The 15,779-nt window shown below is 39.5% G+C and overlaps 1 protein-coding gene across 4 annotated transcripts in view; it reads left to right on the forward strand.

Moving 5' to 3' along the window:
- The window catches only part of osbpl6 (oxysterol binding protein-like 6), a 47,810-nt gene that overhangs the window by 16,487 nt on the left and 15,544 nt on the right, over window positions 1-15,779 (forward strand). For 2 of the 4 annotated variants that reach the window (XM_053496642.1, XM_053496646.1), the window contains 6 exons: window positions 11,141-11,263; window positions 12,899-12,952; window positions 13,043-13,156; window positions 13,308-13,478; window positions 14,397-14,535; window positions 14,990-15,093. In XM_053496642.1, coding sequence (XP_053352617.1) covers window positions 11,141-11,263; window positions 12,899-12,952; window positions 13,043-13,156; window positions 13,308-13,478; window positions 14,397-14,535; window positions 14,990-15,093 — 705 coding nt within the window. The remainder of the gene's footprint in view (window positions 1-11,140; window positions 11,264-12,898; window positions 12,953-13,042; window positions 13,157-13,307; window positions 13,479-14,396; window positions 14,536-14,989; window positions 15,094-15,779) is intronic. The other 2 variants (XM_053496643.1, XM_053496644.1) reach the window with 2 other exon arrangements.

Raw genomic sequence — 15,779 nt, forward strand, 5'->3', positions numbered from 1 at the left:
TTGAACTGTGGGAGGAAACCGGAGAACCCGGAGAAAACCCACCAACACGCAAACTCCCTGCATACACACCTGGCACTGAAATTGAATGCAGGACCTGGAGATGCAAGGCGACAGTGCTAACCACTAAGCCACTGTGCTGCCATATTGTATATTATCTATACAAAATAGACAACGGATTTTTTTTTTTTTTTAAACACAGCACTGTGCGAATGTCTTAGCCACCTCGTTATCATTTATACACATTTTGTTGCACTGTACATATTTACCATGTCTGCATTATTATGTATAACATCGTTCACTATTTCCAAGCATAATGTAGTATTGTAGTACTGGAATAGAAATAGAAAGAAGCAAGTGTGACAAAGTTATCAGTTTTCTGTATCACAGTCATTAAAACCTAACAGCTGTTTTACATACAGTACTGTACAATAGTCTTGGGCACATACAAAAACAATGGCATAAGCAAAGATACCTTTGAAAAATAATCTACATAAAAGAAACTTCTATGTTTCTAAGAGCACTACAGAGTAATAAAATAAACTCAGTCTATATTTGGTGTGAAAATAATAAGCAGTGCTAGATACGTACAGCTTTGTGCAGTTTTATTAGTAAAACGGTTGGAAGTTTTACTGAACGTGCTGGAGTTCTTCTGGTCCCACTTGCTCCTTTCTATTTTCATCCAAAACAACTTGTCTGTCATGTAATATGACTTTGTTTTTAAGTTATATTTGGGAAATTAAATGAATTTGTATATAAAAATGCCAACTATTATCCGTATGACTTTAGTATAAAAACTAAAGAGGCATTTGGTATACATTTGCAAACCATGTTCATGCAAAACTGTAGTTATTAAAATGTGTCATATAGTCTAATGTCCACATGTCAATACTTATCATCTTATGCATTCAGAAGGACTGGACATTGCCCTGCTGCTTTTGACTAATGAGCTTTTAGTACCTCTCTATGTGAAAGCCCTATGTATTTTGCCCCATATACAGTGGTGTGAAAAACTATTTGCCCCCTTCCTGATTTCTTATTCTTTTGCATGTTTGTCACACTTAAATGTTTCTGCTCATCAAAAACCGTTAACTATTAGTCAAAGATAACATAATTGAACACAAAATGCAGTTTTTAAATGAAGATTATGTTATTAAGGGAGAAAAAAAACTCCAAATCTACATGGCCCTGTGTGAAAAAGTAATTGCCCCCCCTTGTTAAAAAATAACTTAACTGTGGTTTATCACAGTTAAAAGTTCAATTTCTGTAGTCACCCCCAGGTGTGATTACTGCCACACCTGTTTCAATCAAAAAATCACTTAAATAGGAGCTACCTGACACAGAGAAGTAGACCAAAAGCACCTCAAAAGCTAGACATTATGCCAAGATCCAAAGAAATTCAGAAAAAAATGAGAACAAAAGTAATTGAGATCTATCAGGCTGGTAAAGGTTATAAAGCCATTTCCAAAGCCTTGAGGCTCCAGTGAACCACAGTGAGAGCCATTATCCACAAATGGCAAAAACATGGAACAGTGGTGAACCTTCCCAGGAGTGGCCAGCCGACCAAAATTACCCCAAGAGCGCAGAGACAACTCATCCGAGAGGCCACAAAAGACCCCAGGACAACAACTAAAGAACTGCAGGCCTCACTTGCCTCAATTAAGGTCAGTGTTCACGACTCCACCAAAAGAAAGAGACTGGGCAAAAACGGCCTTCATGGCAGATTTCCAAGGCGCAAACCACTTAAGCAAAAAGAACATTAAGGCTCGTCTCAATTTTGCTAAAAAACATCTCAATGATTGCCAAGACTTTTGGGAAAATACCTTGTGGACCGACGAGACAAAAGTTTAACTTTTTGGAAGGTGCGTGTCCCGTTACATCTGGCGTAAAAGTAACACAGCACTTCAGAAAAAGAACACCATACCAACAGTAAAATATGGGGGTGGTAGTGTGATGGTCTGGGGTTGTTTTGCTGCTTCAGGACCTGGATGGCTTGCTGTGATAGATGGAACCATGAATTCTACTGTCTACCAAAAAATCCTGAAGGAGAATGTCCGGCCATCTGTTCGTCAACTCAAGCTGAAGCGATCTTGAGTGCTGCAGCAGGACAATGACCCAAAACACACCAGCAAATCCACCTCTGAATGGCTAAAGAAAAACAAAATGAAGACTTTGGAGTGGCCTAGTCAAAGTCCTGACCTGAATCCTATTGAGATGTTGTGGCATGACCTTAAAAAGGCGGTTCATGCTAGAAAACTCTCAAATAAAGCTGAATTACAACAATTCTGCAAAGATGAGTGGGCCAAAATTCCTCCAGAGTGCTGTAAAAGACTCGTTGCAAGTTATCGCAAACACTTGATTGCAGTTATTGCTGCTAAGGGTGGCCCAACCAGTTATTAGGTTCAGGGGGCAATTACTTTTTCACACAGGGCCATGTAAGTTTGGATTTTTTTTCTCCCTAAATAATAAAAACCATCATTTAAAAACTGCATTTTGTGTTTACTTGTGTTATCTTTGACTAATAGTTAAATGTGTTTGATGATCAGAAACATTTAAGTGTGACAAACATGCAAAAGAATAAGAAATCAGGAAGGGGGCAAATAGTTTTTCACACCACTGTATCATATGCGGTAAGTACTGTACATTGGTGTACAGCTGTCTTTCGCCGTTCAGATTCTCTATCAGTAATGAGGAGATGAACTAGCATATGTCCCCCAACAACTCTGAGAGCAGACAGATATCGAAACTCATACATATACTCTCATACTCTCCTTTTTCAGGAGTGCATACAGTACTTGCTCCGTTTATCATGTATACAATGCTGTTTACCTGGTGGCATAGTGTTTTGCATAGGTGTTGCATCCTGGGAAACCCCTTTACATTGTGTTCCCTGGACTGAAATTTGTTTTAAATTTGCACATATTTCAATCACGAGTAAAGCTTTGGCATTTCAAAATCTTCTTATCCACATACTGTAAGAGAACTGAAAGCAGCTGCTCAGTATGTGTGTAGGTTTGTATTCAATTAAACACAGTAGCTTTGTGGTTGGCACAGCCACCTCGCACCTACAAGGTTGGGGGTTTGAATCTTGTGTACGTGGAATTTGCATGTTCTCCCTCTGCTTTGTGGGCTTTACCCTGGTTACACTCCTCGGTCCAGAGACACGTGTTGGAGACTGATTGGCTTTCCCATGTTGTATGTAGTGTGCGATTGGCTATGCGAGTGCGTGTGTGTGTGTGTGTGTGTGTGTGTGTGTGTGCCCTGTGATTGGTTAGCACCACATCCAGGTTGTCCCTAACCCTTGGTATAGTCTTCAGGTCCGTGATGACCGTACACAGGATGAGTGGTACAGAAACTGGATGGATACATAAATACAATTCTGTACCCTTTCTATTAAAATTCAGAAAAAGACAAAAAAAAGTTTGACTTTTTTCAAAAAAAATTTTTGTTGTTGTTGTTATTAGTCTGATATTTTGCTATGGGAAATTACCACGTGTTCACTCATACGCTATGCAGCTTATCCTGTTCAGCAATGGTTCTCAACCTTAATCCTGGAAGACCACTGCATATTTAAGTGTTTTCCCTTCTTGTGACTTCAATTAAGAAAAGGCTGTTAATTAGTGGATTAGTTGAATCAGGTGTGCTTGAAGAAAGCACTAAAATATCCAGAGCAGTAGTTCTTTTAGGACTGGAGAACCACTGGATTGGTTGAGGTCTGGATCCTACAGTATCCCAGGGGACTCACACACTCTCCGGGTAATTTTGAAGCACCAATTAGTTTAATCCTCATGTCTTTGGACTGTGGGGGGAACTGGAAACTCTTCCAAGCACAGGGAGAACATGCAAACTCCAAGCACACAGACTCAAAGGTGGGACTTGAACCATTGACCCTGGAGGTGTGGGGCCACAGTGCTAACCACTACACTACAATGTTTGGACCTGACCTGACCAGATAGACACATTTAATAAGGTTAAGAAATGTATTTCTTTTCCTAAATTATACAGTAGGTGTCAAGTATTGTTCAGAGATCAATCATCAATCTGCACCTTCATTAGATGAATTTTTCATAGGCAAGGTATAACACTTTAACAGGATTCACCCATGTGATTTGTTCATTGTATAGTTTGATTATATGTACTATGTGTTATTGAAAGTGGGAAAGCATCAGAAATTTTGTGCTTTCACATATACATGAAATAATTTAATCCTCCTTCAGTCACTCGCTCCGGCTGTGTGTCTGTCATGACCAGATCCCGCCACTTTAAGGCAACTAGAGATGGCTGTGGAATGTCTGACCTCACTGCTTTCTGACGTGAACATGTGAAAAATGCATGAGAGAAAGAGAGAAGCTTAAGTCTTAGCACAGGACGTGCCTTTGTCCCTCTCCTGCCCTTGCTTTGTGTGTGGAGCCCACAGCCTCATTTGTATTGTGGAGGAATGCTTTGATGGGCCTGAGAGAGCTGCTCAGCATTCAGCTCTTTGCAGTACAGAGAGAGAAAGCACTTTTCAGTGTATGAGCTTGACTTTGATACTCTCGTTGTAAAGACGTAACCTGGAACAGATCATGTAGATAAATCCCGGGATATCAACTAATACTTATCCTGTGATGAAATGTTTCTGTGCTGATGGAAGTGATATGACAAGCCTCAATCCACAGGGCTCCAGGGATCAGCGAATTGTATGATAAGATAAGAAGAATAGAAATTATATTCCATGGCCTTGCAGTCACTGGATCTCAGCTTTGGGACATTTTTGATCAATAAAATAGACAACACTCTCATACTGTATGACAAAACGTCCATAAGCACATTGCTAAGACCATTTATGTTTACTTTTCATTTAATTTCTCACCAAATTAGCCTAATTTAATTCATCTAAATTCTATGTGTGTGATGTGTGTCTAATGTTGAATGTGAGTTCCTCATTATATCAGAGTCAGTAAGCTCCCAGACTCCCTGGTCGTAGGGAAGCCCTCATTATTTCTCTCCGTCTTTGAAATGGCACCACACAGCTGCTGTCTCGGAGCGAGAGGGGAAATCCTTCACTCAAGCTTAAACTTCCTTAGAGAAAAGAAAAAATTAGCTAGTTTATATATATATATATATATATATATATATATAAAAAAAGAAAAAATGGTGGCAGATTTAATTTACTTAATTGGACCCCTTGCAAGTACTGAATCATATTAACAGCAATGAGACGTACATCATCTATCTGTATGATTACGCAATCATTATCTTTCCAGTGACATGTATTTAAAAGCATTATGGTCAGGTATCCCTTTATTGCTGTAACGTTGATGGCTTTTCACAGTACTCATGTCTGAAACATGGTTTGCTCACTACAGAGAAACCTTCTGCCCAAAATTTGCTTAACTATTGGGTGAACAATGTGTTGTTGCAGCTCAGGCAGCTAAGGCTTTAGGTTGTTTATTTGGCGATCTGTGGATCCAGGTTCGAGCTTCATCAGTGCCCCACCAAACTACCCAGGTAGTGCCTGTCTCAAGCCTGGGTAAAATGGGAGGGTTGTGTCAGGAAGGGCGTCCGGTGTAAATCCTACGTAAAGTTGTATGTGGATCGGATGCAGCTGAAGGGAATTTTATTGGGAGAAAAATGTATTTAATCAAGTCTCATTAATGAAACTACCTGCTATTAGTGGCGCATGTTTGTGTTAGACAGGGGTAACCTAGAGAAATCGTAAACTAAAATGTTAAATAAATTGTAAAAGCTCGACTCAATTACTGTCATACATATATACACAAATATATATACAAGTTCCATACAAGTTGGTACACAAAATAGTAACAGTGCAGTTATTGCATGTCAAGCATGCACACTTCTGGCACTGCCTTAGTGTTGATGTAATTCATAATGCGCTTTCTAAAGCCCTACTGGTGACTCACTGAAGAAGCGCTTCACAGCTACTGTACACACCCAGCTTAATAAGACCCCTTTTCCAAATACATCACAGCATTATAACAGTTGATGTGTTGTTAGTTGCGGCACGGTGGTGTAGTGTGGTGTAGGGTACTCCGGTTTCCTCCCACAGTCCAAAGACATGCAGGTTAGGCTAACTGCCCAAATTGCCCGTAGTTGTGAGTGTGTGCGCCCTGCGATAGATTGGCACCCTGTCCAGGGTGTACCCTGTCTCGTGCCCTAAGTCTCCTGGGATAGGCGCCAGGTCCCTGTGACCCTGGGTAAAACGGTATAGAAGATAAGTGAATGAGTGTGTTTAGTTACAGTATACTCTATCCATTCCCTTAGCATGATTTCTGTGTTACAGTGGTCTTCACTTCATCACAACAGTCTGCAGCTGAGACAGATGGCAGGGGAGATGTAGTGTGCAAATTAGAAGGTTAAATGTTAGTGTGTTTCATTGTACATTAGGATACAGCCAAGACAATGTCAGTGCATAACATCAGAACCACAGCAGGCAAATGTCTGGACTGACAAGATGCAAAAGTGTGTGTCTGTGTGAGAGAAAGAGAGAGAGAGAACAAGTGACTGAGTAAGTGATAAGCCTTTAGACTGACCCGACTCAGTATGGAGAAATGCTGTAAGATAATTCCTAGCATCCCTTATGTGATGATTTTTTTTTATTCTGCAACATACCATGCGCTGGTCTAATCAAGGACAGCAAGAGTCACTCATAAGTGACCTTTAGGAAGTCAAGTGCTGCCCTTCATACCTGACATAATTGCACCACTTGAGTCACTTTAAGGCAGTCTTACACGGCCAATCATAACTGACTGTTAGGCAGTTAAATGATGCCTCACAGCTAATTATTGGGCAGTTAAATGCTGATGAAGTAATGTTAATACGGATGTGTACTTTAAAAAAAATATGTAAATATTTGGCTCAGTATCAAATGTCTTTCTCTTACATACATGGTCCACTACTTAAGTTTGACAACACTGTTTAGATAAACCATTTGTAATGAACATTATATAGCAAATAGGTTATTGTGCGTATTATATTTAATTGTGGGGGCACACTACGGATTAAATAAAACAATAAGTAGCCAAAATGGTATTGTTATTTTCAAAATGTGTAAAAAACATTGCCGATTCATTTGGATCGGACCGGTTGAGGGATTCCCAGCAGGGAAAGGCTCGCTGGTACTGTAATACGGAATCCACCAGGGTTTTCCCCAAAATTCCCAATTTTCCCCACTTGGGACTGGTTGGCCTTATTGCCCTGAATTTTGAACGCACCCACACAAAACTTATATCTTTGACCGTATTATCTAAGCACAACAGAATAAAAATACCCCCTGGTAGAAAAAAAAAAAGGCACCATTTTGAAGTTAAGAGCATCCATTTGGTTCCTATGCTAAACCAATTTACTCCTAGCTCACTCATTGTTGGTCCGATGGTAAAACAAGGCACAGCAATTCGAAGGCTTTCCGAAGACGTTAATGGGGTTCGTAGAGTGAACACACACTGAGAAAACACTTTTGGACCACTTTTTAAAAAACTGCCATTCTGCAATCACGTTTTAAAGTTCACACCTAAACACTTGACCCCCACAGATTTAAAGCCTTCTTTCACAAACAATCCTGTCTAACACATACTGTTCTTCTTACTCTACGTAAAAGTAGCCCAGGAGTGCTGTTTCTCTTCGAAGCTTATGCTTTATACAGTACATTCTCTGTGCCTGTGAGTTTTATGTGCAAATGACTCACACACAGGCAGTATACAGACCCATAGTTCTGTAACCCCATGGGCTAGAAATCTGTTGTTTTCAGCAATTTGCTCAGGAAAAGCACTGCGCCGTTGCACCCCACTTCACAATGTCTCCAGGATTTGTATCTAGTTTCCTGTATCTTTCTATCTATGCATTATACTCTGTAATCAAAATGGGTTTTATATAAAATACACATACACATAATGTGGCAGAATCATGGCACATTTAACAGTTGACCTATTTGTCTAGAAAAAAGTAAAACGCACAGCCACATGTATAATGTGGGTCAACTTATGGGGTTATACTGGTGTTGGTGCAGGTGCAGTGCTGTTCCAGTAGGTGTTTAGGTGTGTACATTCTGGACATTTATTTATAGACTCTATTCCCTCTTGAGGATTCCCTGAGGAGCGTTTGTCCTACGTCTTTGCATACACCTGCAGAGTTGTGTGGTGTGTGTGTGTGTGTGTGTGTGCATGGATATGAATGTGCCAGTAATAAATCCCAAATGAATCTGGATGTTCCTTATTACCTGTTGATGAAATAAAGTGGTAAACATGAGGGCTAGAATGTCCTTAATATGAGACATTCAAAACATATATCATTATGATTTCTGCAAGTCTCCCTTATAGTAAAGCACTGTAAATACTTATTCAAGAAATGCTATTCTTTCTACCACATAACAGCATGTGAGCTAATCAAGCTGATTGCCTTGGAAAAAGGAACTCACAGTGGTACCTTAAGCCCTGAATAATGTAATGAGCAGTTCTGTATTTGGTGGATTGATATTACTTACTGCAGGTTCTCCGAGTTGAATACTCTCAGTTTTCCCCTGTATCCATCAACTGTTATTTAGCTCTGGCTGACGGTTTTAAAGCACTTTGATCTGCTGGCCTGGAAAGTCCTGATCTAAGAAATGTGATCTGATTGGTTTTGGCTCCTGATCCTAATGCTAATAGCTTGTAATTTCGATGTAGTACAATGTGTCCCTTTAAGGCCGGCCATATCACATTACTGTAAACAAAATATAGAGCTTTGCCTTCTCCCTTCCACTTCCAGATTCAGTTAGCAATGTTCAGGAACGTGTCTTTTCATTCAAGGTTTCGACTAATATTTGGAGTTTAGAATATTAAGAAGGAGTCGCCAATGTCAGTGCCTTGTAAGCTGGAACTTTGTTTAGTGGTGATTGTTTAGAGATGTTATTCTGCTTGATCAGTGATGGTACATACTGTAAGATAAGCTGGCCATAAGAGAGCTACAACATTTCAGAGCTCGATGTTATTGAGAATATATTCATTATAGTAGCAGCACATCTCCAGCTTATCACACAACACTGTCATTGACTATAATTCTATAACAGTTGCCCAAGGAATGTTTAGTCCCTTGCTTACTTGGATTCATCGAGTGTATATGTTGCTAAAATTCAGTATTTCTGCAACATTATTGTGAATGATTCAATAGAGTCAAGAAGTCATGTTTTATTGGCATTTAAGAAACAGCTGAGGTTTATTCCTGGTAACATCCTGTGGCATTGAATACACTTACACATGCCAGTACAAATCGAAAGGACCTCATTACTTTGCTGGACGTTGCTGAAACTGCATTGTCCAGCAAAGTAATGAACTGAAACATTTTTAATGCTGGTGAATAGAGTTTTGGCAGCGATAATAAAATGAGTTCGGAATAATGAAAAAAAGTTTGAGTTGTTACATTTACATTAAGTTGGGATGATGGATCAGAATTTTAGCTTTTATTTCTTAATATTTACATCTAGATTTCTTAACCAGAATGACAAAATGTAATTTCTTTTTTTATAAATTTAGTAAAAAAAAATTAGCACTGCCCAGATTTGCAAATGATGAATGTCAGTGAAAATCAATTCTTGGTTTAAGCCCGCTGTTTCAGGTTTGAAATTGTATTTGTTGGTAGAAAGGAATACGTTGAAGACCAGAGATCTGTCTATGGGAGAAAAACAAACCATTTTGAAGTTAAGAGAGGGTGGAATTCAATATTAGAGCTATTGCACCAGCAGTGAACAGCGCCACAATGGAACAATTTGCAACGTCCTTAAAAAAAAAAAACTAGCAACCAGACATTAAGCACACTGTGGAAGGAAAACTGCAGCAGGTGATGAATGACAGAAACATTATGGGACACGGGAAGCAAAACCCAAACCAAAAGGGTACCATCAAACTCATCAGGACTGGGTGAAGTTATCACGATACACCATTTAATGAAGATCCACAGAGACCAAAGCATGACATGCAATCCGTTAATCAGCAGTAACAATCCGTAAGCTGGATTGGAATTTAGAAAGAAATACAAAGATGAGCCTCAGAGGTACCGTGACAAACATTACCTTCTGTTAAAATGATGGAAAGGCCAAGAAATGGCGTAAGAAAGGATCTGCTCCTGATAAAGCATACAAATACAATGTGGGTAGTACCATGGACTTGCTTGGCTGTGTCTGGAACGAGCACACTAATCTTCACTGACGGTGTAAATCACGATGCTAGCCGCAGAATGTATTCATAAGTCTATAGAAACCTTGTGTTGGTCAGTGTCCAGTCCAAAGAGTAAGTCAGAACACACGACATGAGAAAGGACTTCATCAGGTTTCCGGTTTCATTAAGTTTCAGACTAGCCAGGTGAATCATGCTTTTCACTTTCTGACAAGGAGAGTCACAAAATAAACCACTGAAACAAGACAAGCCTAACCAAATTCGTTGTTTAAAGAAGTATGCATCATTTTAGTGATTCCAGTGTGTCAATAGTTAAAGCAAGCAAAGCAACCAAATGTTAATTTTTACTTACATTCATTCATTTTAGGTTGATTTGTTTTAATCATTTTGGGTCGTCCACCAAAAAGCGTGGTTTAACACATCTAGCTATAATTATTGCATGAAACCTGTATTTCTTATCTGTCCTTTTATCTTTAGTTGACAAACCCACATATTTTTAGTGTGTAGTGAAACCAAAAGCAGTGGCCTTGCTGTTCTAATATTTTTGGAAGCGATAGTAAGTGTCGCCTGGTAAATTTCACAGGGAGTTTTATGTGCAAATAAACTTTTGTCATTTACTTTCTTGTCATTTACGCCTCTGTAAGGACTGACATTGCAAAATAACCTGACAGCATACTGTATGGTCTGTACCTGACAGCAATTTTAGATGAAATAATTTAAAAAGCAATTATCCTCAAGTTCCTCTTCCCTTCTATGTAGAGTAGAGTGGTCAAAGTATGAAGACCTGATGGTGTAGAAATGGTGCAGTGCTGAGGGATGTGAAGTTGCTGAAACAGAACAAATGACCAGTGTTTAATTTATTCCCCCTATAATTTCTCTGTGTCTCACTGTCTCGGCACCTAGGATTTGTTTGACTCATTGTATTCATGGACTGTAATTTAAATATGGATTTGATATTTGCATTTACTTATCCTTTGTATCTCCTCTGCCTTGTCTAGGAGGCTGACAGCTGGGAGATCATCGAGGGGTTGAAGATTGGCCAGACGAATGTCCAGAGACCTGATAAGCATGAGGGATTTATGCTGAAAAAGAGGAAATGGCCTTTGAAGGGCTGGCACAAGGTCAGGAAGGTCTTCGCTCATGCTGTAATACTATCGATTTACTCAATTCACACATTTGTACGGCACATATCAACTATACAACACATTCTGTTTCCTGTATAGGCTCAAGGACCTGTAAGTGGTTTACTTTAGTGATTTAGTAGTTAATAATTATTTATTATAGCTGACAACAGACCCAGATAAAATATGCTACGTTAGAAAAGAGGCGTGCTTTTTGCTTACTCATCACAATATAAGCTTACACAGAGGGCTGCAAAAATCCTTATCAAACCTCAGAAATCTTTGTGGGTTGAGTTCACAGAGTAAATACTCGAGTTCATATTTGTAAATACCAAAACTGTGCTTGGGTATTGCGATCAACTATAAACTCATATACACTGCTGAAGTTCACTTGAGTTATGTAAAGGAACAATCTGAAACACATCTGCAAGTCCACCTCTGGATGGTTAAAAAAACTAAAATAAAGGTTTTGGAGTGACCTAGTGTCAGAGTCAGACTCATTCGTTTTTGAAAAAAACCTTCAATGTGGCTAAATTAACAAGAAAAATAGTGGGCCAAAATTTCTCCATTTTGCAAACGCTTATTTGTGGTTACTTTTGAACATAGAGTCAGGCAGGTTTAAAACGTTTCTTGGCCTCCGAGTGGCGCAGTGGTAAAGTGCTCGCCCTATCATCTGGAGATCGCAGGTTCGATCCCCGGGTGATGCTGTTACCTCTCACAGCCGGAGGTCTAGAGGGAGCTGATTGGCCTCTCATGCGGTTCGGAGGAAACACGTGATAGGAGGAAACACTCCTGGCTGAATGGTAGTAGTAGTCTTAATGTGGGAGCCCCCTAGTGATGGGGAGGAATTGGCAATGACTAAATTAGGGAGAAAATCGGGAAAAAATCCAAAAAAATTATTTAAAAAAAGTTTCTTCACCAAAATATTTAAAATGATCAAAAACTGCATTTTGTATTTACTCTGGTTATCTTTGTATAATATTAAAATTAGTTTGATCTCAATCATGTAAGTGTGACAGATCTGCAAAAATATATATATTTTGACAGCATGATAAATCAAATGTGATTTGAGAGCAATAGTAAATAGATAAATATGTTAAATTAATATGACATGATACGTAGCTAATAATCACTGAATAATGAATTGTTTATTTTTATCACTCTCTCTAGACATCATAAACACAAAGTACACAAAGTTATTTTACTAAACATGAAAAAAATGTTTGTTTGTTTTTTCAAGCCAAGTGTGATTATGTTGTATAAAGAATGTTTCGTTGTTACTATGCTGGACTGTTGCTGTATGTTTGATGGAGAAACAGACATACTGTACTGTATGCCTTCCATAACAGATTAGCTTGCAGGTAGTAGGCAGGGTGTGTGCTTGTTACAGCTTGCTGCAGCTCAAGATATTTCGACAGGTTAAGCTAACCCCAACTGAGGCATATGACAGTACTGTATATTGACAGACACATATGACAGTTTATTTATTAAATATCAAATAAAACTTCCAAAGTAGTTTATAGTGTAAATATACTGTGGGTATTTACTGTATATTGACCTATGAATATTATTGAATATACAAAAAAAAATCTTCTGCATCATCAACTTTGTTTCTTTGGATCTTCTTAAATGCAGAGATTCTTTGTTCTGGATAATGGGATATTGAAGTACTCCAAGTCCCCCATAGATGTAAGTACAATGACAAATGAAACGTATTATTGCATGTTTATTTAAATCGTTTCCTTACGTTATAAATCTGCTTCTCCATGTCCGTGTCAGATTCAGAAAGGAAAACTGCATGGCAGTATAGACGTCGGCCTGTCTGTCATGTCGATAAAGAAGAGAGCCAGACGCATAGACTTGGATACAGAGGAGCACATTTATCATCTGAAGGTGAGAGACTGAGAGGGAGAGGACAATGTCATTATAGTAGGGGGAAAAGCATTGTGTGTGTTTGCAGTAACCAAATGAGCAGCAATCCAGACAAGACAGATGCTCAAGACATGTGCCGTCTGACTCGTCACTGTCCTCTGTGTGCGTATAGGTGAAGTCTCCGGATGTGTTTGACGCCTGGGTGTGTAAGCTGCGTCATCATCGTCTGTACAGACAGAATGAGATTGTGCGTTCGCCTCGTGATGCCAGCTTACGCACCTTCCCTCCTCCTGGCGGTATAGATTCACCGCAGACAACGCCAGCGTCTGCTCACGAACCCAAGGTGAAATCTCTCATACGTACCCTTTAAATATGCATATGCAACTGTCATCTGGCAATGATGTGCCAGTGTCACTAAATAATGACTATTTAAAACACACTAGCTCTGCTTAGTCCTTCTTTATCAGTGACATCATGGTCCAGTTAACTAAACTGGAAGTGATTTTCTGTTGGCCCTCACTTACTAGACCCTGCTTTCTTCTTTATACACATTGATATATATAATATAATAATATACTGTACACCGAACATCCATAACATTACAATGCAAAAGATCAAGCGCAGTATTGTGTAATGTAGGTCCTCCGTGTGCCGCCAGGGCAGCTTTGGCCCCTTTGAGCTTGGCTCCGAGTGTTTGGCGCCAGGATGTTAGCAGTGGATCCTTTGGGTGCTCTGTGTTGTGGGTCACAAGGGATAAGATTTCTTAGTTCAGGGCATTCCATGGATGTTTGTTCAGATTAAGAACTGGGGAATTTGGAGGTCGGATCCACAACCTTGGCTCTTTCTATCTTAGCCAGCATTGACTTTCTTCAGCTATTTGTGCTACATTGGCTTTTCTATGGTATTGGATTGGCCGCTGGTCCCCGCAGCAATAGGCTGTATATACACACATGGTTATGCAATTCGGACATGTCCAAGTGGGAAATACCAAGAAACACTTGGCGTCAGCAATACAAGACAGTTTAACTGTGTAATCACTAAGGTTTGGGCCAGTAGTCATGTTTGAAACACTTTTAATGAAATTGAGTTGGATAAAGCACTATATTGGGAGCCTCTGTTCGTGGTCCTGTCTGCCAACTTTCCTGCTTGCTCATTTTGCAAACGAATCAAGATAAGAGCCTGGCATAAATGAGTCATTTGCTTGTGTTTGTTTGTGTTTGTTTGCGTGATTGTATGTGGGTGCATATGCATGTCCTCTCAGCAGCAGGTAAAGCCCAGCTCTCTGCCCTGGCAGCCATCTGTGCCCTGCACCACCAGCCTACCGATGTCCTACAGTAACGGTCAGAGCAAGGTGGCAGCATGGCTACAAGAGTCCGAGGAGATGGACAAGTGTGCCGAGGGTAACATATCCACACTCTCTCTCACTCGGTTTCAATCGCTTCCATGTCTCTATCATTCTGTCCATGCCAGGATATGTGTGTATTAGTTAATGATGCTGAAGTGTTCCTCTTCATCAGGCAGAGACAATGAGAGGGGGTTTTGCAATAGGATCAAACAATAGGATTAACCACTAGTAGCTACTTTCATTTGAAGTGGAATTAATGAGTGCTCTACGTGGTAAATTTAAGACTGTTGTACCAACTGGGTATCTTAATTTAACGAATACTGATGAATTCTAACTCTTGTTATAACTATTTAATTACTAATGTATCACTAACATGTAGCGTTGAGTCCAGGTGTGAATTGTTTGCCCAATAGTTATAAATAGATCTGGATGGATTTAGCAGTTATGACACCCTTTTGTTCTGACCTGGCCTAAGGACCAACAAAACAGTACGTTGGTGTGTGTTTCAGAGCTTGCTCATTGTCAGTCCAGTTTGATGGAGCTGACTCAGTTGCTGCAAAGTTTGGAAATCCTACAGAGAACACAGTCAGCACCAAGCTTCACAGATATGCAGGTAACACACACACACACACACACACAGAGCGACGATGTGTTGCAGGTTTGGCAGTCAGTGCAAAGTTGTTTTTTTTTTTTAAACATTTCTGGGTAAAAGTGCACGTGTGTGTGTGTGTGTGTGTGTGTGTGTGTGCATGTCAATGTATGTGTGTATCAGTGGCGGCTGGTGAAAATTTTTCCTGGTGGGGCTGATGTGACAAAATATTTCTTTGCTTAGTCCAATATTAGAATTAAAATCAACAGTCAGACGATGATTACAATTAACATTAATGATTTAATCTCCTCCTCAAAATCACCAGTTTCACAGATAAAGTAAATGAACAAATTTCCATTGTATAATACGCCATGCATTCTTAAGAGAGTATCAAATACAATAATCAACATCAAAGGGTATGATCAGCTGGATCACCTTTCAAGCAAAGTTGCATCTCAAAGTGGTTCACACAAAGAAAAACAGTTTTAAAAATGCAATTTAACACAACAGTCTAAAACGGGTATATTAATAAGGATCTCACCGAATTTGGTGGAAACTGCTCGTTAAGTTCGCCATCATTACTCTGATTGTCCGCGCCTCAAAAGAAAAAAAAAACTTAAATCTCGCGGTAATTTCTGCGGCTTGGGGCAGAATTTCCAGCGCCCCAAGACCATAAAATTCTGAGAACCTGATTGGCCGCATATTTATTA

Source organism: Clarias gariepinus, chromosome 5, assembly GCF_024256425.1.
Source record: "Clarias gariepinus isolate MV-2021 ecotype Netherlands chromosome 5, CGAR_prim_01v2, whole genome shotgun sequence".
Lineage (NCBI taxonomy): Eukaryota > Metazoa > Chordata > Actinopteri > Siluriformes > Clariidae > Clarias > Clarias gariepinus.